This window comes from Pseudonaja textilis, chromosome 2 (genome assembly GCF_049901715.1).
Source record: "Pseudonaja textilis isolate UNSWEBS1 chromosome 2, rPseTex1.2, whole genome shotgun sequence".
In the NCBI taxonomy this organism is placed as follows: Eukaryota; Metazoa; Chordata; class Lepidosauria; order Squamata; family Elapidae; genus Pseudonaja; species Pseudonaja textilis.
Genome location: NC_141991.1, coordinates 17,735,350 through 17,762,156, shown reverse-complemented (window position 1 = coordinate 17,762,156; position 26,807 = coordinate 17,735,350). Strand labels below are relative to the sequence as shown.

The window sequence follows — 26,807 nt, the reverse complement described above, 5'->3', positions numbered from 1 at the left end:
GAGGTTGGATTAGATGACCTCCAAGGTGCCTTCCAACTCTGTTATTCTAAGTTGGATGCTCCTTTGTGGAAAAGGGCAGAAATCTTCTCCCTGCACGGAGAAGCTTGAGTTGATTACATGATGATTTACAATTCTCTGTTGCTGAAACATGAGGTTACTTCTGACGTTTGGGCTCCAAGTCTGAAGCATCAGGACGATGAGGTTTTGCAATTAAGGGATTGCTTTGGTGGATATAAAGATTTTGAGCCTCTTGGTGGGGTCACCCAATGTATTACATGCCATACAAACATACAGCACTAGGGCTTGATAATCTAGTTCATACCACATGCAGAACTAACAGCTGCGTGTCCTACAATACACTGAATTACCATCTACCCTGACCCGTTTTAGCATAGTCTGGCCACACAATTACTCAAAATGGACTAGAGTTCTAAGAAGGCATTTCTTCTCCAAATCTGCATCGTTTTTAACTAAAGAGAGAGAAAAAAATGAGGTAGCAGAGCACTCTCAATCCAGCTAGAGAGCAAATGTACACACAGCATGAGTATAATCTTAAAATAGACTTCTAATTTGCCTGGGAGTAAAATCCTTCTAAATTCAAGGGGTGTTTGTTCTCCCCCAAAATTTAGGGGGATGGATGGCAAGGCAACCCGTATTGGGGTGGGGGGCAACCAACCTTAAAATGCGTTGAGATCTTGTCTTACATCACTTTGTTTTTTTTCCCAGTCTAGCCAGTTTTTGAAGTTTTATATCCTGTGTAAAATAACGTTTATGTCCTGCACGGATGAAAAAGGCCACCCACAGAAATTTATCGTGCTGCATGCACACCCACACACGCACACAAAGTGAAGGGCTCCAACTCTCTCTTTTTTTTTTCTCTCCAGAAGGAATTCTTTCGAGGTCATGTTGCCCTGCAGAGTTTGTGGTTCATTAACCCTTTCAGGCTGCACAGTCCTTTCTTCCAGACGGCACAATCGGCGCTGCTCGCTGCTCCGTTCTTCAAGTAAGCACAGCCTCCGTCTCCCTCCACTTCGAAGCTGCAAAGCAACAGAGGAAGTTCCCGGCATTTGTAATTTGCTTGCAAAAGGGTTCCCCTAAAGTTGCATTTCTTATCCAAAGGGCTTCAGAGAGGCAGGGGTAGACTTCAGGTGGTATGCACCGGTTCGGGGAAACTGGATATTAATTTTATGTCCGGTGTGGCAAACCGGTAGTTCCGACGACCGGCTGGCCCCACCCTACACTGCCCCTCCCCTCCCAGGAGTCGCCACGTGGCCCGTTTTGGATCCCAGGTAAGGGCAGGGGGCGCATGGAGCCTGGGGAAGTGGAAAATGGGCCTCCCAGAGGCTTGTGGAGGGCGAAAATGGGCCTATTTGTGGCCTCCAAGAGAGCCTCCAGAGCACAGGGAGGTCGAAAACGCCCTCTATAGCCCGTTTTTGCTCGAGAGTGGTGCAGGGGGCCGACTAGGCCACATCCACCACGGCCATGCCCACCCAGCGACCGGGCAGAGAACCGGTTGTTAAATTATTTGAAGCCCACCACTGAGAGGCACCCACACTGGGAGAAGAATGCGCTAACAAGAGCTGGCATTCTCAGAGTAGAGGTAGCCCTTGACTTACAACTGTAACTGACCCCAATGTTCCCGTTGTTAAGCGAAACACTTCTTTTTGCCCTGTTTTATGACCCTTCTTCCCACCGTTGCTAAGGGAATCACTGCAGTCGTTAAGTGAATCACACAGTCGATAAGTGAATCTGGTTTCCCCGTTGACTTTGCTTATAAGAAGGCGGCAAAAGTGGATCACGTGAGTCCAGAATACTGCAACCGTCATAAACTTGAGTCAGTGGCCAAAAGCGTCTGAATTTTGGACTTCAGAAAAAGTTCTTCAGAACTGAAAAAGCTTCTTGGATGAGAAGCAAAACGTTTTCAAGGGGCAAAAAAACAAACCAAGAAAATCCAGTTGCCTATTGGAGTCAGTGAATAAATGGATGGATTAACAGATCATCAGAGTTGGAAGGGGCCTTGTAGGTCATCTAGTCCAACCCCCCGTTGAAGCGGGAGACCTTATACCATGACTGACAAATGGCAGTTCAATCTCTTCTTGAAAGGGTGGATGGATGGATGGATGGATGAGGCAGACACAGTTGAAACCAATTTCTTTTTGTACCTTGGAAACTATTCTTTTTCTGCCTCCCTCCAGTTTATATGCCATTCCAGTCCAGAACCTCTGAGCTCTTTGTGACAGACCAGCGGCAGGTCTTTTATAACATCTAACCTCACATGTTCATGCTTGCTGGTTACTATGACCTTTCCTCACCCGCAAACATCTGCCTAAAGAGCCATATTATAATGATTTTTGGGGAGACTTCATTGAGGCGATGGGTTTTCAATATCCAATGGTAGGAAGAACTTACATGTTTTTAAATAGAGTCCCATCTGGCCATTTCCATCTGTCTTCAGAACTTCTGTGGAGGCCAATCCAGTGGTTAAAGGGCTCTTTGACATTCATGGCGCCAATCTGTTTGTTTTTTAATTAAAAAAGAAAAAGAAAAAAAAACTATACGTTTCAGAACATTTTGGAAATTGAGCTCTGCACTCTGCAGAAGGACATAAGTGCCTCTTCCATCATCACTCTTCATGCATATGCACGTACATACACATAACAGAACAACAAAGTTGGAAGGGACCTTGTAGGTCATCTAGTCCAACCCCCAACCCCCACCCAAGCAGAAGACTTTACACCATTTCTGACAGATGGGAATCCAATCTCTTCTTGAAAGTCTCAAGTGATGAAGATCCTACAAGTTCCAAAGGCAAAGCTGTTCCATGGGTTGATTGTCCTCACTATCAGAAAGTTTCTCCTTATTTCTAGCTTGAATCTCTCCTTATTCAGTTTCCATCCATTATTTCTTGTCTGGCCTTCAAGTGCTTTGAAAGATAGCTTGGCCCCTTCCTCTCTGTGGCAGACCCTCAAATATTGGAAGACTGCTATCATGTCTCCCCTGGTTCTTTCTTCACTAGATTAGCCATGCCCAGTTCCTGTAACCGTTCTTCACATGTTTTAGTCTCCAGTCCCCTAATCATCCTGGTTGCTCTTCTTGGCACTTTTTCTAGAGTCTCAACATCTTTTTATAGTGTGGTGACCAAAACTGGATGCAGTACTCTAGGTGTAGTCTTATTAAGGCTTTATAGAGTGGTATTAGTACCTCACTTGATCTTGATTGTATCCCTCTGTTAATGCAATTTAGGGTTGCATTAGCTTTTTTGGCTGCTGCTGCACACTGCTGGTTCATATTTAGCTGGTTGTCCACCAAGGCCCTAAGATACCTGTCACAGTTACTGCTATTAACCTAATTTCTCCCAATCTATATGTACCTATATTTTTTCTTGCCTAGGTGTAAGACTTTACTTTTTTCTGTACTGAATTTCTTTTGGTTAGTGTCCAGTGTTCAAGTCTGTCAAGAATCATCTGGATCATGAGCCTATAGGGTATTGTTGGCTATTCCTGTCAACGTTTTATCCTGAATAACAGAATTCTCTGCAGAAAATCCAGTATCCGGATTGCTTGAATTACACAGTCTGCTTCTGGGGTACAGAGAATCTTCTCAACACTGGAAAGAGATTTAAATCCCTCGAGCATCCTGGAGATATAATGGCAAGTTCTTATTTCATAAAACGGCGAAAGAGTAACCACTAGCAAGGCCTGCTTGAGCAAAACTGCAGGTATCAATTTTGACAGATTCTTCTCTTACCAGTTTCTCTAGATCCCCCAAAACAGCCAAGGTGGCCCCAAGGGAGAGACAACGGTTCTGACTAGCATTCCAGCTCTTTTGGGTTTCCAAAACATGATAGCAGTTCCCTTGGTTCATGTGCCAGCCTGTTGGGCAACAGGAAGCGGTGGCAGCAGCAGAAGGCAACTGAGGTTTAGCTTCTGAAAATACAAATTCACATGATTTAATAGATTATTGTCCTCTCAGCCCTCCATTTGGGAACAGAGGTGGGGAACTATGGCCCCTTTATCACTTGTGGGATTCAGCTCCCAGAATTCCTGAGCCAGCATGGAACTCAACTCCCAGAATTCCTCAGCGTGGCTGGCTCAGGAACTCTGGGAGTTGAAGTCCACAAGACATAAAAGGGCCATAGTTCCCCACCCCTGATTTAGAGGAATGTTTCTCAACTTAGTGAATTTCTACGGTAGGTGTATGAACTTCAGTTCCCAGAATTCCACATTCAACATGGCCACGGAGAAGAATTCTGGGAGTTGGTCCACATACCTGGCTGCTAAGCCTTTAACAAGGTTGCTAAATTTGGGGGACACTGATTTAGAAACACGGGACATAAAGGAGATGGTAGAAAAAGCTGCTGTTGTTTTGATGCTCTCCTTCACCTCTCCCCTAGGAGGTTGAGTTCAATTTTATTCTGATTTATCATCCTTCAAACGTGCTGGAGCATAATTCCTAATCATGATTGGTGCTACAAGACATAGGATCTTCCTGGGAATTATAAAAAGTCCAGACATCTGGAGAAAGATAATGCAATTGAAAATAAGTTATGTGTTAATGGATTTTGATGTTGCCCTGATAACCATTAATATGCAACAAGTTAGAAAGATGTCCTATCCTATGACATCAAAGGATGCATTGTGATTGGTTGAAGTGATATTCTCCATTTGCTGTCTCAGCTGTCATTTAGCTTGTCTCCCCACCCACTTCAGACCATTTCCACCAGTGAGCATTCCATCTAGCCCAAGGGTCTTCAAACTTGGCAAGTTTAAGACTTGTGGACTTCAACTCCCAGAATTCCTGAACTAACATGACTGGAGGAGGAATTCTGGGAGTTGAAGTCCACAAGTCTTAAAGCTGTCAAGTTTGATAATCCCTGATCTAGCCTATAGCAGCTAGAAAGCATTTACTACTTTAATTACATTTAAATGTATTAAATATTAACTTAATGCTTTAACTGTGCATTAAAGCACAGTAAAATTCTAGTTGGAATAAGTATTTAATTAAATTTTGAGGCTGTTGAATGACTTGTAAATGTTTTTTAAGTAAAACAAATAAAGACAAACCCTACACATAATTAGAAAAGGACAATTCTGAAAGCTCTGAAGTTTAAGAGCCATGTGCAAGTAATCCTCAACTCACAACCACAAATGAACCCAAAATTTCTGTTACTAAGTGAGACAATTGATAGGTGAGTTTTGTCCCATTTTATGACTTTTCTTGCCACAGGTGTTAAGCGAATCACTGCAGGCATTGAGTTGGTAACATGGTTGTTAAGGGAATCTGGGTTCCCATCGACTTTGCTTCTCAGAAGGTTGCAGAAGGTGATCACATGACCCCGGGACACTGCAACCGTCATAAATGTGAGTCAGTTGCCAAGCATCTGAATTTTGGTCGCATGACCACGGGGAATGCTGCAATAGTTGTAAGTGTGAAAAATGGTCATAAGTCCCTTTTTCCAGTGCTATTTTAACTTTGAACGGTCACTAAACAAACTCTTGTAAATCAAGGCCTGCATGCAATTTCATTTCATTTTATTGCCTCACTATTAAACAATTTTTTTTAATTAAATTAAATTTAAAAACATTTGAACATGGTGATCTTTGGACATATATCAACACTCTTTACATTATTATAATAGCAAAATGTCATCAAACAATATAACATATATATATATATATGTTTTCTGAGGTTCTCGCGGGTATTTATATGTGGATCTTTGGTTGTTCGGGTTTTCTCCCGCGTAAGATTCGAAGTATCTCGGCAACGTTTCGATGAAGTCTCATTCATCATCTTCAGACTTCTGTCTCCGGCTCTGTGCTTCTCAGAGTAATGTGAGATTGCAGCTGCTTCCTCCTTTTAACTGCCAGTGGGGTGGGACTTGATAGGGTGGGGGCTTGGCTGTGTTCTGATTGGGTGGGGGTGTGTTCTCATTGGTAGGGGTTTGGCTGTGTTCTGATTGGTTGGGGGTTAGCCGTGTTCTGATTGGTTGGAGGCGTGTTCTGTTCAGGTGGGGGCTTGGTTGTGCTCGGTTAGTCTTAGTTGCTGGGGGATTTGAGCTGGTGAGTTGTGATCTTGCTGTTTGGCTTCTAGTTCGTGGTCCTGCTGCATCTTCATAGTGGGTGTCGGTTTGCTTCATGTATGGCTCGGAGGGTTTGAAGTGGGTAGTGATGCAGCTGTAGTGCAGCTTCTGGTCCATGGTCGTGTCTCATCTTCTGAGTGGGTGGGAGTCTGTTTTCTACATGGAAGTGTGGTGGTGGCATCTTGTGTGGCTCTCGTGGGTGTGGGTCTGGTGTCCTTCTTCATGTTAGGTACTCGTCTGTTCATGAGGCGGGTTTCCAAATGGCTGGAAGGCGGGAGGTGTCATCTCGTTTGTTCATGCTGTGTGGGCGTTTTCTATCTCTATGGCTTCTCTGATTATTCTGCTGTTGAAGTGTTCGGTTTTGGCGATAGTTCTGGTATTTTTAAAATCAATTTCATGTCCTGTGGCTTTGAGGTGTTGGACCAGGGAAGAGGTCGTTTCTTCTTTTTTGATAGAGTTCTTATGTTCTTCAATGCGTGCATTTATTCTTCTGTTAGTTTGTCCAATGTATGTGGTAGGGCAGGCAGTGCAGGGGATTTCAGTATACTCCTTGGTTTTCTAATTCGATTTTGTCTTTGGGGTTTCTTAGGATGGTGGATATTTTTCTGTTTGTGCAGAATGCTGTTTTGATGTTGTGTTTTTGGAGGATCTTGCTAATTTTGTCTGTAGTGCCTTTTATATATGGGAGGAGGGCTTTGCCGTTTTCTTGTTCTCTGTCTTGGATTTTGGTTGGGGTTTCTTTTTGGATTAGGTGGGTAATCTTGTGTCTTTGGAATCCATTGGCTGTAAGTACGTTGGTGAGAGTGTGTAGTTCGGTTTTTTGGTGTTGTTCATCGGCTAAGCATTTTGTTCTGGAGATGAGTGTCTTGGCTACGGAATTGATCTGTGCTGGGTGGTGGTGTGAGAGTGCATGTAGATAGCGGTTAGTATGTGTTTTCTTCTGGTAGATGGTGTGTCCTAGGGAGCCATTGGATCTTTTGTATACCAAGACATCTAGGAAAGGAAGTTGGTTGTTGGCTTCTGTTTCCATGGTGAATTGTATTTTGGGGTGTAGGCTGTTGAGGTGTGTGAGGAAGTTGTTCAGTTTTTCTTTCCCATGTGGCCAGATTATGAAGGTGTCATCTACGTATCTGAGCCAGAGTTTGGGTTTGTGGTCGTATTTTCTAGAGCTTGTGTTTCAAAGTGTTCCATGTAGAGGTTAGCGATGACAGGTGAGAGGGTGATCCCATGGGTGCTCCTTCTATTTGTTTGTATTTTTGTCCATTGTAGGTGAAGTATGTATTGGAGACTTCATCGAAGCGTTGCCGAGATACTTGAATCTTACGCGGGAAAACCCGAACAACCAAAGATCCATATATATATATATATATATATATATATATATATATATATATATATATATATATATATATGGATCTTTGGTTGTTCGGGTTTTCTCCGCGTAAGATTCAAAGTATCTACCTCTACATGGAACACTTTGAAACGAAAAACTGAACAACTTCCTCACACACCTCAACAGCCTACACCCCAAGATACAATTCACCATGGAAACAGAAACCAACAATCAACTTCCCTTCCTAGATGTGTTGGTATACAAAAGATCCAATGGCTCCCTAGGACACACCATCTACCAGAAGAAAACACATACAAACCGCTATCTACATGCATTCTCACACCACCACCCAGCACAGATCAATTCCGTAGCCAAAACACTCATCTCCAGAACAAAATGCTTAGCCGATGAACAACACCAAAAAGCCGAACTACACACCCTCACCAACGTACTTACAGCCAATGGATTCCAAAGACACAAGATTACCCACCTAATCCAAAAGAAACCCCAACCAAAATCCAAGACAGAGAACAAGAAAACGGCAAAGCCCTCCTCCCATATATAAAAGGCACTACAGACAGAATCAGCAAGATCCTCCAAAAACACAACATTAAAACAGCATTCTGCACAAACAGAAAAATATCCACCATCCTAAGAAACCCCAAAGACAGAGTCGAATTAGAAAACCAAGGAGTATACAAAATCCCCTGCACTGCCTGCCCTGCCACATACATTGGACAGACTAACAGAAGAATAAGTGCACGCATTGAAGAACATAAGAACTCAATCAAAAAGAAGAAACGACCTCTTCCCTGGTCCAACACCTCAAAGCCACAGGACATAAAATTAACTTTAAAAATACCAGAACTATTGCCAAAACCGAACACTTCAACAGCAGAATAATTAGAGAAGCCATAGAAATAGAAAAACGCCCACACAGCATGAACAAACGAGATGACACCTCCCGCCTCCCAGCCATTTGGAAACCCGCCCTCATGAACAGACGAATACCTGCAACCTCATCACTGCCCACTCCAAACCCCTCCGAGCCATACATGAAGCAAGCCGACACCAACTATGGAGATGCAGCGCGACCTCGAACTCGAAGCCGGGCAGCAGGAAATCCAGCCAATCAGAACACGGCCAACCCCCCAACCAATCAAAACACAGCCAGGCCCCCCACCAATGAGAAGACACCCCCACCCATTCAAGTCCCACCCCCACTGACAGTTAGAAAGAAAAAAAGCAGCTGCAACCTCACATCACTCTGAAAAGCAAGAGCCAAAGACAGAGGCCTGATGATGATGAATGAGACTTCATCGAAACGTTGCCTAGTTACTTTGAATCTTACGCGGGAGAAAACCCGAACAACCAAAGATCCACATACAAATACCATGAGAACCTCAGAAAACAAACAAATATATATATATATATATATATATATATATATATATATATATATATATATATATATATATATATATATATGGATCTTTGGTTGTTCGGGTTTTCTCCGCGTAAGATTCGAAGTATCTAGGCAACGTTTCGATGAAGTCTCATTCATCATCTTCAGGCTTCTGTCTTCAGCTCTTGCTTCTCAGAGTGATGTGAGATTGCAGCTGCTTCTTCCTTTTAACTGCTAGTGGGGGTGGGACTTGATTGGGTGGGGGCTTGGCTGTGTTCTGATTGGGTGGGGGTGTGTTCTCATTGGTAGGGGTTTGGCTGTGTTCTGATTGGTTGGAGGCATGTTCTGTTCAGGTGGGGGCTTGGTTGTGCTCAGGTTGGTCTTAGTTGCTGGGGGATTGAGTTGGTGAGCTGTGATCTTGCTGTTTGGCTTTGAGTTCGTGGTCGTGCTGCATCTTCATAGTGGGTGTCGGTTTGCTTCATGTATGGCTCGGAGGGGTTTGAAGTGGGTAGTGATGCAGCTGCAGTGCAGCTTCTGGTCCATGGTCGTGTCTCATCTTCTGAGTGGGTGTGAGTCTGTTTTCTACATGGAGGTGTGGTGGTGGCATCTTGTGTGGCTCTCATGGGTGTGGGTCTGGTGTCATTCTTCATGTTAGGTACTCGTCTGTTCATGAGGGTGGGTTTGGAAAGCGGGAGTGGAAGTGGAAGGCGGGAGGTGTCATCTCGTTTGTTCATGCTGTGTGGGCGTTTTTCTATCTCTATGGTTTCTCTGATTATTCTGCTGTTGAAGTGTTCGGTTTTGGCGATAGTTCTGGTATTTTTAAAGTCAATTTCATGTCCTGTGGCTTTGAGGTGTTGGACCAGGGAAGAGGTCGTTTCTTCTTTTTTGATTGAGTTCTTATGTTCTTCAATGCGTGCACTTATTCTTCTGTTAGTCTGTCCAATGTATGTGGTAGGGCAGGCAGTGCAGGGGATTTCGTATACTCCTTGGTTTTCTAATTCGATTTTGTCTTTGGGGTTTCTTAGGATGGTGGATATTTTTCTGTTTGTGCAGAATGCTGTTTTAATGTTGTGTTTTTGGAGGATCTTGCTGATTTTGTCTGTAGTGCCTTTTATATATGGGAGGAGGGCTTTGCCGTTTTCTTGTTCTCTGTCTTGGATTTTGGTTGGGGTTTCTTTTTGGATTAGGTGGGTAATCTTCTTTCTTTGGAATCCATTGGCTGTAAGTACGTTGGTGAGAGTGTGTAGTTCGTTTTTTTGGTGTTGTTCATCGGCTAAGCATTTTGTTCTGGAGATGAGTGTTTTGGCTACGGAATTGATCTGTTCTGGGTGGTGGTGTGAGAGTGCATGTAGATAGCGGTTTGTATGTGTTTTCTTCTGGTAGATGGTGTGTCCTAGGGAGCCATTGGGTCTTTTGTATACCAGGACATCTAGGAAGGGAAGTTGATTGTTGGCTTCTGTTTCCATGGTGAATTGTATATATATATATATATATTTGTTTTCTGAGGTTCTCGCGGGTATTTATATGTGGATCTTTGGTTGTTCGGGTTTTCTCCCGCGTAAGATTCGAGTATCTAGGCACTAGATACTTGAATCTTACTGGAGAAACCTCAACAACCAAAGATCCATATATATATATATATATATATATATATATATATATATATATATATATATATATATATATATATATATTTATTTTCTGAGGTTCTCATGGTATTTATATGTGGATCTTTGGTTGTTCGGGTTTTCTCCCGCGTAAGATTCGAAGTATCTAGGCAACGTTTCGATGAAGTCTCATTCATCATCTTCAGGCTTCTGTCTCCGGCTCAAGTCCCACCCCCACTGGCAGTTAAAAGGAGGAAGCAGCTGCAATCTCACATTACTCTGAGAAGCACAGAGCTGGAGACAGAAGCCTGAAGATGATGAATGAGACTTCATCAAGCGTTGCCTAGATACTTGAATCTTACGCGGAGAAAACCCGAACAACCAAAGATCCACATATATATATATATATATATATATATATATATATATATATATATATATTTTCTGAGGTTCTGCAGGTATTTATATGTGGATCTTTGGTTGTTCGGGTTTTCTCCGCGAAGATTCAAGTATCTAGGCAACGCTTCGATGAAGTCTCATTCATCATCTTCAGGCTTCTGTCTCTGTCTCTGTGCTTCTCAGAGTAATGTGAGATTGCAGCTGCTCCTCCTTTTAACTGCCAGTGGGGTGGGACTTGATTGGGTGGGGGCTTGGCTGTGTTCTGATTGGGTGGGGTGTGTTCTCATTGGTAGGGGTTAGCCGTGTTCTGATTGGTTGGAGGCGTGTTCTGTTCCGGTGGGGGCTTGGTTGTGCTCAGGTTAGTCTTAGTTGCTGGGGGATTTGAGCTGGTGAGTTGTGATCTTGCTGTTTGGCTTCTAGTTTGTGGTCCTGCTGCATCTTCATAGTGGGTGTCGGTTTGCTTCATGTATGGCTCGGAGGGGTTTGAAGTGGGTAGTGATGTAGCTGCAGTGCAGCTTCTGGTCCATGGTCGTGTCTCATCTTCTGAGTGGGTGTGAGTCTCTTTTCTACATGGAAGTGTGGTGGTGGCATCTTGTGTGGCTCTCATGGGTGTGGGTCTGGTGTCCTTCTTCATGTTAGGGACTCGTCTGTTCATGAGGGCGGGTTTCCAAATGGCTGGAAGGCGGGAGGTGTCATCTCGTTTGTTCATGCTGTGTGGGCGTTTTTCTATCTCTATGGCTTCTCTGATTATTCTGCTGTTGAAGTGTTCGGTTTTGGCGATAGTTCTGGTATTTTTAAAGTCAATTTCATGTCCTGTGGCTTTGAGGTGTTGGACCAGGGAAGAGGTCGTTTCTTCTTTTTTGATTGAGTTCTTATGTTCTTCAATGCGTGCACTTATTCTTCTGTTAGTCTGTCCAATGTATGTGGCAGGGCAGGCAGTGCAGGGGATTTCGTATACTCCTTGGTTTTCTAATTCGACTCTGTCTTTGGGGTTTCTTAGGATGGTGGATATTTTTCTGTTTGTGCAGAATGCTGTTTTGATGTTGTGTTTTTGGAGGATCTTGCTAATTTTGTCTGTAGTGCCTTTTATATATGGGAGGAGGGCTTTGCCGTTTTCTTGTTCTCTGTCTTGGAGTTGAAGTCCACAAGACTTAAAGCTGCCAAGTTTGAAGACCCTTGCACTAAATTAAGGTTTGTTTGTTTTTTAAAAAAACTGCAATTGGTTGAACAGACCTAACATAGGGTTTGATTTACATTTGGTTGTAAGCAAGGACAACCACCGAGCAGTAAGAACGAAGAGGGGGAAATAAGATTATTATCATAGCTCATTGCAAGGTCAGCCAGATGTTTAGACTGGATATGATGCCTATTGAGTCCTTCCCAAGGACATAGGCAGATAGGCAGATGTGGTTTGAAGGCATCTGAAGATATTACAGATATTCTGTCACTGTTCCAAGTAAAGCTGCTGAGATGTTGTCAGTGCTGATGATATTTAAGAGTTGTTTGGGTTTCCACCAGTGGTGGGATTCAATTTTTTTTTTCTACTGGTTCTGTGGGTGTGGTTTGATGGGCCTGGCAGGAAAAGGTTATTGCAAAATCCCCATTCCCTCCCCACCTCACTAACCTGCTTTGCAGCTCCATTTTCCTGTACAGGGCAATAAAAGAAGACCCAGCTGATCAGCTGGGACTCGGGAGGCAGAGAAGAGATGGGGGCAGGGCCGGTCAGAGGTGGGATTTGCCGGTTCTCCGAACTACTCAAAATTTCCTCTACCGGTTCTCCAGAACTGGTTAGAACCTGCTGAATGCCACTTCTGGCTTCCACTCAATATTGGTACTATATATTTGCTTTCTTTTGCCACATTGTTGTTATTATTACAGAATTAAGGAAATATTTTTGCAGGTAGTTCTCTTCCGACTTACGACCACAGTTGAGCCCAAAATTTATGTTGAAGGGCAACATTTATGTTGAAGGGAAACATTTGTCAAGTGAATTTTGCCCCATGTTACGACCTTTCTCGCCGCCGTTGTTAAGTGAATCACTGCAGTTGATCAGTTAATAAGTGAATCTGGCTTCCCCATTGACCTTGCTTGTCAAAAGGGGATCACATGACACTCCAACCGTCGTAAGTATGAACCAGTTTGCCAAGCATCTGAATTTTGATCCCATGATCATGGGAATGCTACAGAGGTTGCAACTATGGCAAACAGTCATGAGTCACTTTTTTCAGTGCCGTTGTAACTTTGGACGGTCACTAAGTGAACTGTTGTAAGTCAAGGACTACCTGTATCTGAACACTTAACGTCGCCGTATATTTTGGAAGCGTGCAGCTATCCTTCCCCCCAAATGATCTCATTACAGGGTGGGAAAAAAAGTATACACCATCAGAGCAAAAGAGAAATATCTTCTTGTATCAACTAAATAAATAAATTATTAAATAAATAAATAAATTATTGTGTCAAATTAAGATCCTGGGAAGCTAGGAATAGTAATGAAAAGTGAGTATTTGGGCTCGATTTTACAAAAATAAAAAATAATAAAAAAATCGGTTGGCGAATTTTCCTTTGTGATTAAAGTGGATTTTAAGACTTCCTCCTTAAGTGGTGTAATTCTGGGCAGTTTTATTTGGAGACAGACAGCGTCTTAGCCTCCCTTTCATGAACCGTATTTTGACACAGATGTCTGATAAGGAGGGAGGCCAGATAAACAGCTGCTGGAGTCCAGCAATCTTCCTGGACCAGAATCATTAAAGTCATCTCACATTCGTTCCCTCCCGGTTACAAAAATATTTATTTAAACGAGGATTTGCCTCCCTTTGATATTCTCCAAACTCTGTGCAAAATTGACAGATTCCAAAATAAAATGGCTGCTTGGATTCCAACCGTGGTCTGTTGGGCTTTCTGGGTGAGATTTCCACCGAATGACAGTGCAGGAAAACCAATGAACAGTCCCCTGCACTGAGCCACTGTCTGCTTGCTTGCTTATGAGCCAGAGGTGCTATTCAGCAGGTTCTGACCGGTTCTGGAGAACCAGTAGAGTAAATTTTGAGTAGTTCGGAGAACCAGCAAATACCAGCTCTGACTTGCCCCGCCCCCCATCTATTCTCTGCCTCCCGAGTCCCAGCTGATTGGCTGGGCCTTCTTTTGTTGCCCTGCATAGGAGAACGGATCTGGAAAGCAGGTCAGTGGGATGGGGAGGGAATGGGGATTTTACATATCCTTCCCCTGCCATGGCCACCAAGCCACACCATGCCCACCAAGCCACGCCCACAGAACCGGTAGTAAAATATTTTGAACCCCTCCACTGATTATGAGGGATGTTCTCCAGAGTAAGAAAGAGAAACAAAGGAATAACCAACATTTTCATAAATTAACCTCCCCAATGTGTATATTGCAAAGTAAACCACCATGCCTGTTATGTGGGAAGTTATTCTCAACATTTGGGGAAGCAAAACTGTAATCCATGTTTACATAAGATACAGGTAGTCCTCAACCTAACGGAGACCAAAATTTCTGTCGCTTAAGCGAGACAATTAAGTGAGATTTGCCCCGTTTTACAATCTTTCTCACAACAGTTTCTAAGTGAATCACTGCAGTTGGGGGATTAGTAACATTGATGGTGCATACAATATTACAGATAATCCTCAGTTAGGACCACAATTGAACCCCAAATTTCCATTGTTAAACCAGACAGTTGTTAGGTGAGTTTTGCCCCATTTTATGACCTTTCCCGCCACAGTTGTTAACTGAGTCACTGCAGTTGTTAAGTTAGTAATATGTTTAGTAAGTGAATCTGGCTTCCCCATTGTTAGACGGTTACAAAAGGGGATTTGCATGACTCCGAGACGCAGCAGTTGTCATAAATATGAGTCAATTGCCAAGTGTCTGGATTTTAATCACAAAAATTACCATGGGGAATGCTGCAATAGTCGTAAGTGTGAGAAACGATCATAAGCCACTTTTTCCAGTGCCCCCGTAGAATCCATAGGGACGTGATGGCGAACCTGTGGCACATGTGCCAGAGAGCCATTTGTGCGGGCACACGAACCCCAGCCAAACTTACCTGCACTGCGTATGCGCAAAGGGCCATGTTTCAGCCTTCTGAGGCTGCAGAGGCTTCTTTCGAGCCGCTGGGAGGGTGAAAACGACCTCAAATGGGCCGAAAATCAGCTGGGAGGCGCGTCCATGCACAGTGCAGGTAAGGGGATGGGGCAGGGGTGTTGCGTGTGCATGTGCGGGGGGGGGAAGGTCACATTGCATTGTGAGTGTGGGCGCACACACGCTTTCGGCACACCCTAACAAAAAGTTTCCTCATCACTGCCATAGGGCCTGAACCGAAGACATGGCTGCCTTGAACGCCGGGCCTTCTTCTCCTCACACGGATCCTGAATCCTTTTGTTAAGGTGGGTGATCCAGGACTGGGATATTTTCTGTCTCAAAGGTCCTCGACTTACAATCGCTAAATGAATGAAGTTGAGGACCAGCTGTAGTAAGTTATTCTTAAAAAGGATGAAACTTGGATCGATCGATAGGGAACACGAGTGGGTCACTCACTTGTAAAAACGAAGATGGTGGTTACCAAGCCCGCAATCTGAATGACAAATAGTATGAGGATAATCCAGGTGATTGAGTTTTTGACCCTTACGTTGGGTTGGGTGCCTACAAAGGAAAAGATCATATGTCATTGTAATTTATTGTTATTGCATTTCTAAAAAGACCTTCCTTAGAAGAACTTAGAATGAACTTAGAAATGGTTCATTGGATCCTGTATTATCTTGGCAACGGATAACACCCAGTTTCATGGCCTCTCAAAGCACCCATGATTGCAATTAAACATAGGTGTGATCAGAAAGGGGTGCCAGTTTTTTTCTTCCTCCTCCTCCCTTTCTCTCAACTGTATTTAACATCCTGTTGAATAAACAGTTCTCAGCAGCTCAAACATTTGTGTCCTGCTTGATTAATCCAAGCTGAGTTGGTTTCATAACTACGTTCTTCAAGATGAGCTTTGGAATGGTATCTCTAATTATTCCAGTAGCTCGTCCTTGAGGTCCAGACCACAAACTATAACTTCAAAGAAGCAGATAAGTAAACAGAAGCTTCTGAATTACGGGGGAGCTTGCTGTGCTCCAGAGGTGGCTAAAGGAAGTCTCTCAACGTGTCTCGCCAGGGCCCGGCTATCTGTGGCGGCCCAGAGGTAATAGTGAGCATCATCTGGAAGGCAATGGGGAACCTGCTTGTAAAAGGTGCCTCAGTCACCTGAGCGATATGACACACCCTGTCGTCATCATCCTCTTCTTTTAATGGCCCCATAATCCCTTGCGGGGTGGAATCTGGGCAACTGAATGGAGCTGAGTGTTTAATGGCCAGAGGCCTTTCCTGTCGCCAGTGTGGAGCTTTGTTCAGCAGATCTATTCTCATTGTGCCCAGAGAGAGAAACATCTGCCTCTACCTAAGATCGAACACACAGCTTCCTGATTGTGAGGCAAGAGCTCCTTCTCTAGCCCACTGCACCGCTTGATGTGACACATGCTGTGCTCATAAAATACAGTATTATGTGTCTTTGGAGATTCGCAATCATCCAGGTCATGGTTGCCCCAAAGATGCTTTTGCTAAAAAGCAACTGGACTTTCTTGGGTTTTTTTTTTTGTTTGTTTGAAAACATTTCACTTCCCATCCCAGAAGCTTCTTCAGTTCTAACTGACTGGTGGGAAATGGAAGGATTTATATTCTTTGCAGTCAGTCCTCTGGCTCTTAGCTCTCTGAGTGTCATTGAGGCCACTTGGGGGTTTAACTGTATCCTCAGAGGCATCTGAATCAGAGTGTGCAAATGAGTGCAAAGTCGCTGAAAGGACGCAGTGCCACACCTGTTTCTACTTCTGACTTGGCCTAGATTAGTTCCCGGAGATCCTTTCAAGCTATACAAGTTTCTTGGATGGCAAGCAAACAAGGAAGAATATATTAGGTATAAAGAAGAGCATCTGTGAGCACCCAGGTGTGAACACATGGAACTAAAACATATACAATAAGGGCAAATAGAGTACCACAAGGATCCCAGCACCGGACCATGACATGCCAGAAACCAGGCCATGCAAACAAGTGAAGCCCCATACATGGGATACAGGCAACATACAAAACCAGACTCCCTTCAGTCCGCGGAAAAACCTCTCTCCACAGAACTAGTCCTTGGTGCCCAAAGGTTGGGGGCCACTGGAGTATAACGTTTCTCAATCTCAGTAGCTTCAAGATATGTGGACTTCAACTCCCAGAACTGGGGAATTCTGGGAGTTGAAGTCCACACATCTTCAACTTTCTGAGGTAGAACTCTAGGACCTTGGAGAGCTCTGGAACCATGGAGAACTCCAGCTCAGAAAGTTTGGGATTTGGTGCTCAATGGAGTCATTAAATCCCTCAGCAGTTGCTCCATCAATCATTCTGGGGACACACAGATTGTCTAAGCATGTATTCAGAAGACAAACTCTTAGTTCAGGACCATCTTGCTTTTTGGCTGATTATTTTCAGCAGTCTAGAAGCTTCTGGGATCCAAACAGAGAAATTGTCTCCCTGCAATTCAGAGGAATATCCCATAATGTCAAGTGCCTCATACCTGCTTCCTTCTTTTCTTCCGAGATGAAGTCCACACACTGCTCAATAGCTGCATGCTTATTACCCTTGTTGTCATCTTCATTCCCATCAGTTGCTCCTCCTTGGAAAAATAAACCACAGTTAGATACCTACTTTACCTGAGGCAACAGCAAACTTCTTTCCTCTTGACCAGGGGTGTCAAACTCAATTTCATTGAGGGCCGCATCAGGGCTGTGGTTGACTTTTGGGGGGGGGCATCTGGGCATGGCCAACTGGGTGGGCATTGCCAGCTTGATGCCACTCCCCAAACTGCTGGCATGTTTCCTCTTTGCACTGGGTAGACCAGGCCGAAGCCTCGCTGGGCCGATGTTTCCTCTTTGCATTGGATAGACTAGGCCAAAGAGATGTGGGCCTGCCCCTTACATTTTCTAGGACGGCCCCTTGGGTAGAGGTGGGATTCTACCAGTTCGGATTGGTTCGGGCAAACCGGATGTTAAATTTGCACCTGGTTCCCCGAACTGGTATTTGAACCAACCAGCTGGCCCTGCCCACCCCTCTCCTCCCCGGCGTCTCCATGTGGCCCATTTTTGATGCAGGTCAGTGCAGGGTCTGTGCGGAGGCTCTGGGAGGGGGAAAAACGGGCCTTCTGGAAGTACCGGAAGTTCGGAAATGGGCCTGTTTGTGGTTTCCGGAGGGCCTCCAGAGCCCAGGGGAGACCATTTCCACCCTCCCAGAGGTCCAAGGGAAGCCTCTGGAACCTTGGGAAGGAGAAAAACAGCCCTCCTGGAAGTTCCAGGAGGCCACGCCCACCATGGCCACGCCTACCCAGCAACTGGGCAGCGAATCGGTTGCTGGGATTTTTGAACCCCACCCTTGCCCCTGGACCAGATCCAACCACATCGCAGGCCAGAAGTTCGACACCCCTGCTCTTGACTCGTGCAAATTCCATCGCAGCGCCATCGGTAAGCAGGGCGAGATTAATTGGGAGATCGGAAAATCCTACTTACAGACAGTCCTCAACTCACGACAATTCATTTAGTGACCATTTGAAGTTATAACAGCACTGAAAAGGTGATTTCTGACTGTTTTTCACACTTATGACCATTGCAGCATCGCCATAGTCACATGATCAAAATTCGGATGCTTGACAACGGACTCATGTTTATGACGGTTGAAGTATTCCGTGTGTGTGTCATGTGTTCCCCTTTTGTGACCTTCAGACAAGCAAAGGCAATGGAGAAGCCAGATTCACTTAATAACCGTGTTGCTAACTTAACAACTGCAGTTATTCACTTAACGGTGGCAAGGAAGATTGCAAAAATGGGGAAAAACTCACTTCACAACTGTCTCACTTAGCAATAGAAATGTTGGGCTTAATTGTGGTCATAAATCGAAGACTACCTATATGGATCTGGAACTAAGTACCAATTGAACCTAAATGTTGAGGAAGTGGACAAAGCAAGCCTGGCAAAGACATTTTTTGAAGGAAGTAGAGACAGGGACTCACTTTGGAAATTTCTTTTGTGAACCCAAAATTGTTGGGGGCAATAGGCTGACTGTAAACAGCTTAGAGAGGGCTGTAAAGCCCTGTGAAGTGGTATATAAGTCTAAGGGCTATTGCTATTAGTCCTATTGAAAAACAAAAAACTAGGGCCCTTTGAAACTCTGAGAATCAGAAATCTTGTGTGAAAAATCGTTTTTTGAATGTGAAATCATCCAGCTTCCTGTCTTATTACAAGATTTGATCTGGGCTTCCTTCTATTTCTTTGGCAGGCCAGTCAAGCAAACAGTCTGTCAGTCTCCAAGAATCCTTCTTCTGCTTGTCTTTCCGGCTGCCATAGAAACCGGGGGAGGGAAGAATAATTGGGCTTCATGGGGGGGGAAGGATGCTGGAGATTTTAAGTTGGTGAAATGTAAAAATTGGGATGTTTCCTTGACTATTCCTACTTGCTTACTGAGCAGATGGAGCCCCTTATCTGCCTAAGCCAAGGTCAACCGTCTTGGAATACCAGATGTGTGAGACACCACCTGAAGATGCCTCACATGACATTATACACACCTCAGATTGGGTGGTCAGTTTGAACTCTTGGGGGTGGGAACATGGGATAATTTTCTATATGTGATTTTCGCGCCTATTGCCTCAGACCTTGTATTCTTCTGATGCTACCACTTCAATTTTCAGTAAAAGTCATTTTCTCTATAAACAATGGAGTCTAAGGTTTTCTTTCTTGGATTTTGAATGGAGCCTCACCTGACACAGTCATTACACACAGCTAGTCCTCAATTTACGACTCTTTGTTTAGTGGCCGTTCAAAATTACAGTGGCACCCCAAAAAGTGACTTACAACATTTTTCACCCTTACCTTTTTCTATGAAGTCTGCTGGGTTTATGTTTGAAAATTCTACAATGGTTGGCTGGGATTTTGGAAAACTCTCTTTCCCCCTAAGGAGAGAGGAAATTCACGATATAAAGGATATGCAATTGAAGAAGATCAAAACATTCGCCTTTTCCTACAATACTGTAAACTGGAATATAATGTGATTCTTCAACTAAACTATTCACAAAAGGTAGCAGTAGAAACACAGGTAATCCTTGATTTGCCACAGTTTACTTAGTGGCCATTGAAACTTACGACAGCACTGAAAAAAATGACTTACGACCATTTTACACACTTACGACCTTTGTAGCATCCCCAATTGTCGAATTCAGACGCTTGGCAATTGGATGACTGTTGCTGTATCCCAAGGTCATACGATCCCCTTTTGCAACCTTCTGACAAGCGAAATCAATGGGGAAGCCAGATTCACTTAACAACCAGGTTACTAACTTTTCAACTGCAGTGATTTGCTGAACAACGGTGGTAAGAAAAATTGTAAAATGGGGGCAAAGCTCACTTAACAAATGTGTCACTTAGTTGGGTTCAATTGTGGTCATAAGACGAGACTACCTGTATTATCTAAAATAGCTTGTCAATAACATGGCAATCAGGTGCTATAAGTAAATAATCTCCATCTTAATACAGTAGCATCAAGATTTTTTTTTAAAAAGTATCAAAATGGCTTTCTTGGTTGAGTTTAGGTCCTAATTACTTCAGACTTCAGTGTCCCAAAGATGCTTTTTCAGGAGGCAAACGGACTTGTTTTTTTTTCCTTTTGAAGACATTTTGCTTCTCATTCAAGAAGCTTCTTCAGTTCCGACAGGATAGTGGGGAGTGGAAGGATTTATACTCCTATCAGACAGCTGGACATTTGCATCCTTTTAGAGTAGATGTCACCAAACTGCAACTTTAAAACTTTTGGACTTCAACTCCCAGAATTCTCCAGCCAGCATAGCTGAAACAATATAAATCCTTCCATTCCCCACTGTCCTGTCAGAGCTGAAGAAGCTTCTTGGATGAGAAGCAAAACATCTTCAAAAGGAAAAAGACAAGTAAGTCCAGTTGCCTTTTGAAAAAGCACCTTTGGGACAACCATGAACTGGATGTCCTGGATGAGAATCCCTACAGACTTTCAGACATCCAATTCATACAGTTTCCTTGGTAACAACACAGAAGTGAATTGATTACCACTCTTCATCCTAAGAACGTTTTTTTCCCCATCAACTTCCCAAATTAATTAAGACTTCTCATCCGGGGACCAAGCAGATCTGACTCTGTCTGGCTTCCCAGGTCAGAAGCAGTTGGCCAAGAAATGTCCCAGGCTGGGAACTCTTATCTCTAGAGATGGAAAGTGACACCATATATGGGGCAGGCTGGTTTTGCTGGACCTGGGATGAGCTAAGATCTTCTAGGAGCTGCCATTGGATCATGGAATCAATGAGATACATCCAATTGCTGCAGGTCTAGATTTGAAAGTGTCAAAGCGTGAAGCGAGAAGGGTAGCATACATGTCAAACAAATATATTGGTGCTTCAGCAGGAAAACACTTACCCATTCAAGACATTTCCAGTAGCCTAGACAAAAAAAGAAGGAGGTAAAGTATTATGGGATGCCTTGAATTTTTCCTATGCAACAAATCCAATAAGAGATGGTTTTCACCATATTAATAGATATATCAGCCACTTTGGTCTAGTGGCTAAGGCATCAGGGCAAGTCCCACTTTAAGCATGAAAAACCAGTTGGGTGAGTTTAAACCACTCATTTTTCTCTCAGCCCAACCCTCTTCACAGAGGTGTTGTTGTGGAGAAAATAGAAGAAATAGTAGGTATGTTCACCGCCTTGAGTTACTTCAAAAATTAATAAAGGTTGGCTAGAAATGAAAAATAAAATATATAATAATTTAGCTCTTTGAATCCTGGTCTTTGGATACAGCATGATATGATACTGTACCATATTATATGTTATGTTGTTATATTGATTTTATGTATTGTATTGTATTATTGTGTTGTGTTGTGTTGTATTATAGTGATATTTGGGGGGAAGAAGAACTTCGGTGCAAACACAAAAATATTAAAACTCCCTTATCCCCCAGGCTAATTTTAAGTCTAATATTTCTGCAGTTGCTGTGGCCTGGGTGATACTTCGTTTGATCTTTCGACAATTTAATATCCATGTTTCATATTTTTCAGTCTGGGGTGAGGGTGATATATAACAGTGGGGGAAAAAAACAAATCACAGTTATCACGATGGGTGCATGTTGTATTTTTGCTGAAGCCAATATGTTTAATCAGAGTCAATTTGTTATGACATATAATACACAAAACAAGTGAAAGTGAACTGATTCATGGCTAGATTACTCTAATGAATGTCAGGAGCTGCCCTTGGAGACTGACTGGAGGCTGGTGCAGATGATGGTTTTTTTAATTAATCGGCAGAAGGTTTCAAAAGGGAAGATTTTATCCCAGGAGTTTTAGGGGCTGGCTCCTTATCGTCTTAATACATTGTTTTGGAGGATTACATTGGCTTACCTGATTTTCTGGTTGATTCCTGGAAATGACAGTGTGCCCCGCGTGATCCCAGGATTTTCTGCAGAGTGAACAAAGGGGAATTTGATCCTCCAAACAGAAAAGACTTAAGTCTTCTTTATGTATCTTGCACACATCTTGAATTGCACGCCAATCTGTTTCCTCTACAGTTGCCTGTCTGATAGCTTCTTCTTTCATTTTCCCCAGAAGTTCTGTGGACCCCTGTTTGTTTTTTCAATGAATCTCCTTTACAACTTGAACCAATCGCTTTATCTTTTACTTCATCCTCCAGGGATTGGCTGGTGCATGTTTGAGAATATGGAGTGGTTGGATGTTAACAGTTGGTCAAACTGATCAAACAAACTGCTTCCCCTGTAGAACGGTTTGAAGATGTGATCCTATCTCCTGGTTCCCTAAGGAAGAAAACAACAGAAATGTGGATTCAGGAAAAGTTATAATGCATTCATATACAGTGTATTGTAAAATTGGCTTAGGCCTCTTTTTGTGTTCTTTCTAATACAGTGTGGGTAACTATGGCAACTTTATGACCTGTGGACTTCCACTCCCAGAATTCCTCAGCCAACATGGCTGCTCAAGAATTCTGGGAGTGGAAGTCCACACAGGTCATATATTTGCCATAGTTGCTCATTCCTGTTCTAATGTCAGATTATAGATCTAACCAACAGATCATTTTTTTATCAGAAGCCATCAGGAGTGATTTCTGCTGCTTAGGATAACAGTCATACATTAAACAATTATTTCTTTGTTACCTTCTGGGAGGAGGCTTCGCAGCATCTGAAGCAGAACAACTAGATTCTGTAATAGCTTTATACCATAAAATATCAACCTTGTTAAGACTCTTTTTTCAGCTATGTATTCAAAATGGATTGTGATTTGTGTGTATTTGTATCGGTATATGTATGTATGTGTGTTTGTGTACATATAGTAAATGCATATGTATGTGCAAGTGAGTGTACATATATGTATACATACAGACGCATATACATGCATACACACATATACATGCATACACAAACACACACACACATATGTGTGTATGTATATATATATGTGTGTATGTGTGTGTGTATTCTTTTGAGAGTAGGCATCAGTATTTCATTTTTTTGTGTGTGCCAGTGTGTTCACAGAAAAAAGTAACAATAAAGATTATCTTATCTGTTTTCTTGTCAGAACTTTCAGAATAATAGAGTACCCATATTTAGGAAAAATCCTTAGACAACATTTTTTTGGAGAACAGGAATATGTACTGGTAATTTTTCTTTATTAAAACAGTGACAACCAGAATGACAAGCACTGCAGGAAAGTAAAATGGGGAGATAATATTTAAAATAGTGATAAGCAAGCTCAAATACCACATGCCAGTAAGTCTCACATCACACACTGTGCTAGAGAGAAGTCCCCTGAAGATGAGCTCCAGCACGAGTCCAAAAGCTTGGAAGACAAAACCTTTGGTCCTGGTGACCCAGATTGGATCCTGCAACATTATCCTGGGACACGTATATTCGCCTTCATTCCTTACGTCTTTGGGTAAGTCTTAACCCTTAAATACAATACAATCCACACCAAAATTCTACATTGACTTACCTGTATAGTCAGAGATCTGAGATGAACATTATAGTTCCAGTGTTAGTATATCTATATCTATATCTATATACATATACACACATGCACAAGTGTTAGTCTTATGCATAAGTGTATATGCATATATTTTCTACTTTACTTGTGGTTATGTAGCTTTCTACTAAATGCTAACAAGGTCTGCTAAGAAAGATAAACCAGGAAAGATCTACAAGAGATTTACCTACAAGCCTGCCCCAAAATGTTTCAGTGGGTTTTGCATGTCGAGCTTCTGCATCAACTGTTAACAAGGATCACTCCCTGCTTATCTTTCAAAAACCATATGCTTAAATTATGATTGTACTCTTAGCTATTAGTTATCGGCAAGCTCCATTGGAGATGCCGGCAATATGCAAGTATGTGTTTGTTTCGGCTAATTGCCTTACCAGTCTGTTTTTCCTAGAATGCTAGCATTTAACAATAGCTGATATACAGTACTTGTCTTCTGCCAGAATATCCTAACAACTTAACTCCTCGCTTCTCAGAGTCCAGAAAGCAGCTGTTCCTGGTTTGCTTTGCTCTGATTTTGCTGCTTCTCCTTGGTTCTCTCAGCCTCACAAAAATGATGCCCTCCACAAAAACGTTTGTGAATTGTCTCTCTTTCCTGTATTCTACAAATGCCAGAGGGTATATGTAAAGGTTCCCCTTGCACATGTGTGCTAGTTGTTTCCGGCTCTAGGGGTCGGTGCTCATCTCTATTACAAAGCTGAAGAGCCAGCGCTGTCCAAAGACATCTTCGTGGTCATGTGGCTGGCATGACTAAACACTGAAGGCGCATGGAACACTGTTACCTTCCCACCAAAGTGGTCCCTATTTTTCTATTTGCATTTTTACATGCTTTTGAACTGCTAGGTTGGCAGAAGCTGGGACAAGTAACGGGAGCTCACTCAGTTACGCAGCGCTAGGGATTCGAACCACCGAACTGCCAACCTTTCTGATCGACAAGCTCAGCATCTTAACCACTGAGCCACCTATAGAGGATATATGGATCCTTCTCGGAAAAAAAACAAAAAAACAGTTCAGCTCTCAAAAACAATTCCCCCAACATTAAAGCTCGGTTGAGAAAGATCATCAATTCACCCTTGATTTATGGCTGTAATGGAGCTTGCCATTATGATCTTAATGTTTTTATGATCTTTTTTTGGGGGGTGGTGGTCATAAGATGAACGTCATGATTGTAAAGAGAGTCCATTGCTTGCTGTATATTGGTTTTGCCGAAAACTGCCAGTAAATGCCCGTTTTCAGCAAAACCATTGTAACATGGGATGATATGACTATTGAATGCAAACAGTTGTAAATGGAAGCCAGGTGCTGGGGCTCCCTATGTACAATTGTGTGACTGCAAGGGTGGTATAGGCCATTGGAACTTCAAATCCAAGTCATGTAGCTTTATCTGAGAACCATTGTAACTTCAAAGGTTTGCTAAGTTGAGGAATTACCTGTACTTAACAAATGGGAAGCCAGAGATAGCTGGCTAGTAATCATTGCCAGCATCCCCCTTCAAAATAAAGTCCTGGTTATAATGGCTACAGATAAGTAGATGGACATGCAACCCCACAACACAAGCTCTGTCCTTTTTGCACATATGTTCACTTTGTTGCATGCACAAAAGAGAGAGGCTCTTGTAGTGATGCCGCGCCAGCCATTTTGTAAATGCTTACTTCCATGGATACCTCTGAATGGAAGAACAAGCAGGCCCATCAACCAAGAAATACAATTTACGCATGGATTCAATGTATGCATTACATGAAGTCACCGTTTGCCTAATCCTGATTTGTTCAATAAGCCACAAGAACTGAACCTGAACCACACACCGAGTCAAACTCTAATGAACGTATTATGGTCCAATGTCATGTGCAAACTCCCCAGTCAGTGATAACAAATATCATAATACAAAGTCCTTTCTCCTAACTGAGGCAAAAGAACATTATTCTAATAAAGGAGAGTAGCTGTAGCTCAGAGTTGAAACGAGAGTGTCTTGGTGCTCTCTAGAGCTTCTTTGTTTTCTTGCAGAAGTTTTATTACCTAGTGAAACTAGTAAGGAAACTACTAGATCAGTGGTGGTGAAGCTTTTCGGCACTGAGTGCTGAAATGGAAGTGGGCACGTGTGTGCCGGAAACCAGAAGAGCAGCTCTCCGGTGCGCGCATGGAAGCACATGAAACCAGAAGCTTAACTTCCTGGCACATGGATGCATGGCAGCCACCTAGTCTTCCGGTTTCTAATACACATGCATGCGCAAAGACCAGCTGGCCAGTGCACGCTGGGGAGCTGATCTTCCAGTTTCCGGCACTCCCATGTGCACGAAGATCAGCTGGCAGGCACACATACACATGCCAGAACTCGGAAGAACAACAGGTGACAGCTGGCGTGCCCAGAGAGATCGCTCTGCATGCCACTTCCAGCAGATGTGCCATAGGTTTGCCATCACGGTACTAGATGTTTCATTACCTAGTAATAAAATTTGCTAATAAGCACTTACGATGTCACTTAGTTTGGGTAATGAAACACCTGCAAGAAAACAATCAAGCTCAGAGAACAGCAAGAAAAATATTCTTTCCACACCATCTTCTCTAGCTAAGCTTTGCATAAAGATCATTTATGTTTCCCGTCCCAAACTACCTTTAACAAATGAAAACAAAACGGCACCAGCATCAGACCCTCGTGAGCTCTTCCAGCCTCTTTCTTGCCGCTCAGAAAGAGAAATTCGGGGTCCTCAAGCCAGCTTTTCAACTCCTGTAAATCTCTTAAGGGTTTCAAGGAGGAGTTTCCTTGAAGGAATCTTTCTTTGTGACATCAGTGTTGCCTGAGTGAAGGAGAAAGGCCACTGCAGAGAGTTGGACTAGTTGGTTTTTGTGATCATCTC

At 43.1% G+C, this 26,807-nt stretch overlaps 1 protein-coding gene and 1 long non-coding RNA gene across 3 annotated transcripts in view; both read right to left on the bottom strand.

Annotated features, from left to right (window-relative positions):
- Positions 1–26,478, bottom strand: part of LOC148126775 (uncharacterized) — a 279,119-nt gene extending 252,641 nt beyond the window's left edge. The window contains exon 1 of the long non-coding RNA XR_015741572.1: positions 26,451–26,478. This is a non-coding gene — a long non-coding RNA (uncharacterized LOC148126775). The remainder of the gene's footprint in view (positions 1–26,450) is intronic.
- On the bottom strand, positions 255–22,566 carry LOC113449340 (C-type lectin domain family 2 member D-like). Of its 2 annotated transcripts, none has more exons than XM_026720410.2 (8): positions 22,309–22,566; positions 21,332–21,354; positions 19,766–19,845; positions 17,425–17,523; positions 15,375–15,479; positions 3,748–3,926; positions 2,410–2,513; positions 255–1,037 (listed from the first exon to the last, which is right to left on the bottom strand). In XM_026720410.2, the coding sequence occupies exons 1-8, from the start codon at positions 22,501–22,503 to the stop codon at positions 902–904; spliced, it is 921 nt and encodes a 306-aa protein (XP_026576195.2). In that variant the 5' UTR covers positions 22,504–22,566; the 3' UTR covers positions 255–901. The 2 variants fall into 2 exon arrangements, with proteins under 2 accessions (XP_026576195.2, XP_087779517.1); XM_087923391.1 differs by having other exon boundaries at positions 17,425–17,520.
- Positions 26,479–26,807: the final 329 nt, after the last annotated feature.

Bases quoted from the DNA above. Each gene is read 5' to 3' on its own strand.
- LOC113449340 (XM_026720410.2), bottom strand. From the start codon at position 22,503: ATGAAAGAAGAAGCTATCAGACAGGCAACTGTAGAGGAAACAGATTGG. The intron at 2,514-3,747 runs GTAAGAGAAGAA...AAAAACAAACAG, and splicing joins TGGGGGATCTAGAGAAACTG to ATTGGCGCCATGAATGTCAA. The intron at 1,038-2,409 runs GTAAGTTCTTCC...GTTGCTTTGCAG, and splicing joins GGGACTCTATTTAAAAACAT to CTTCGAAGTGGAGGGAGACG.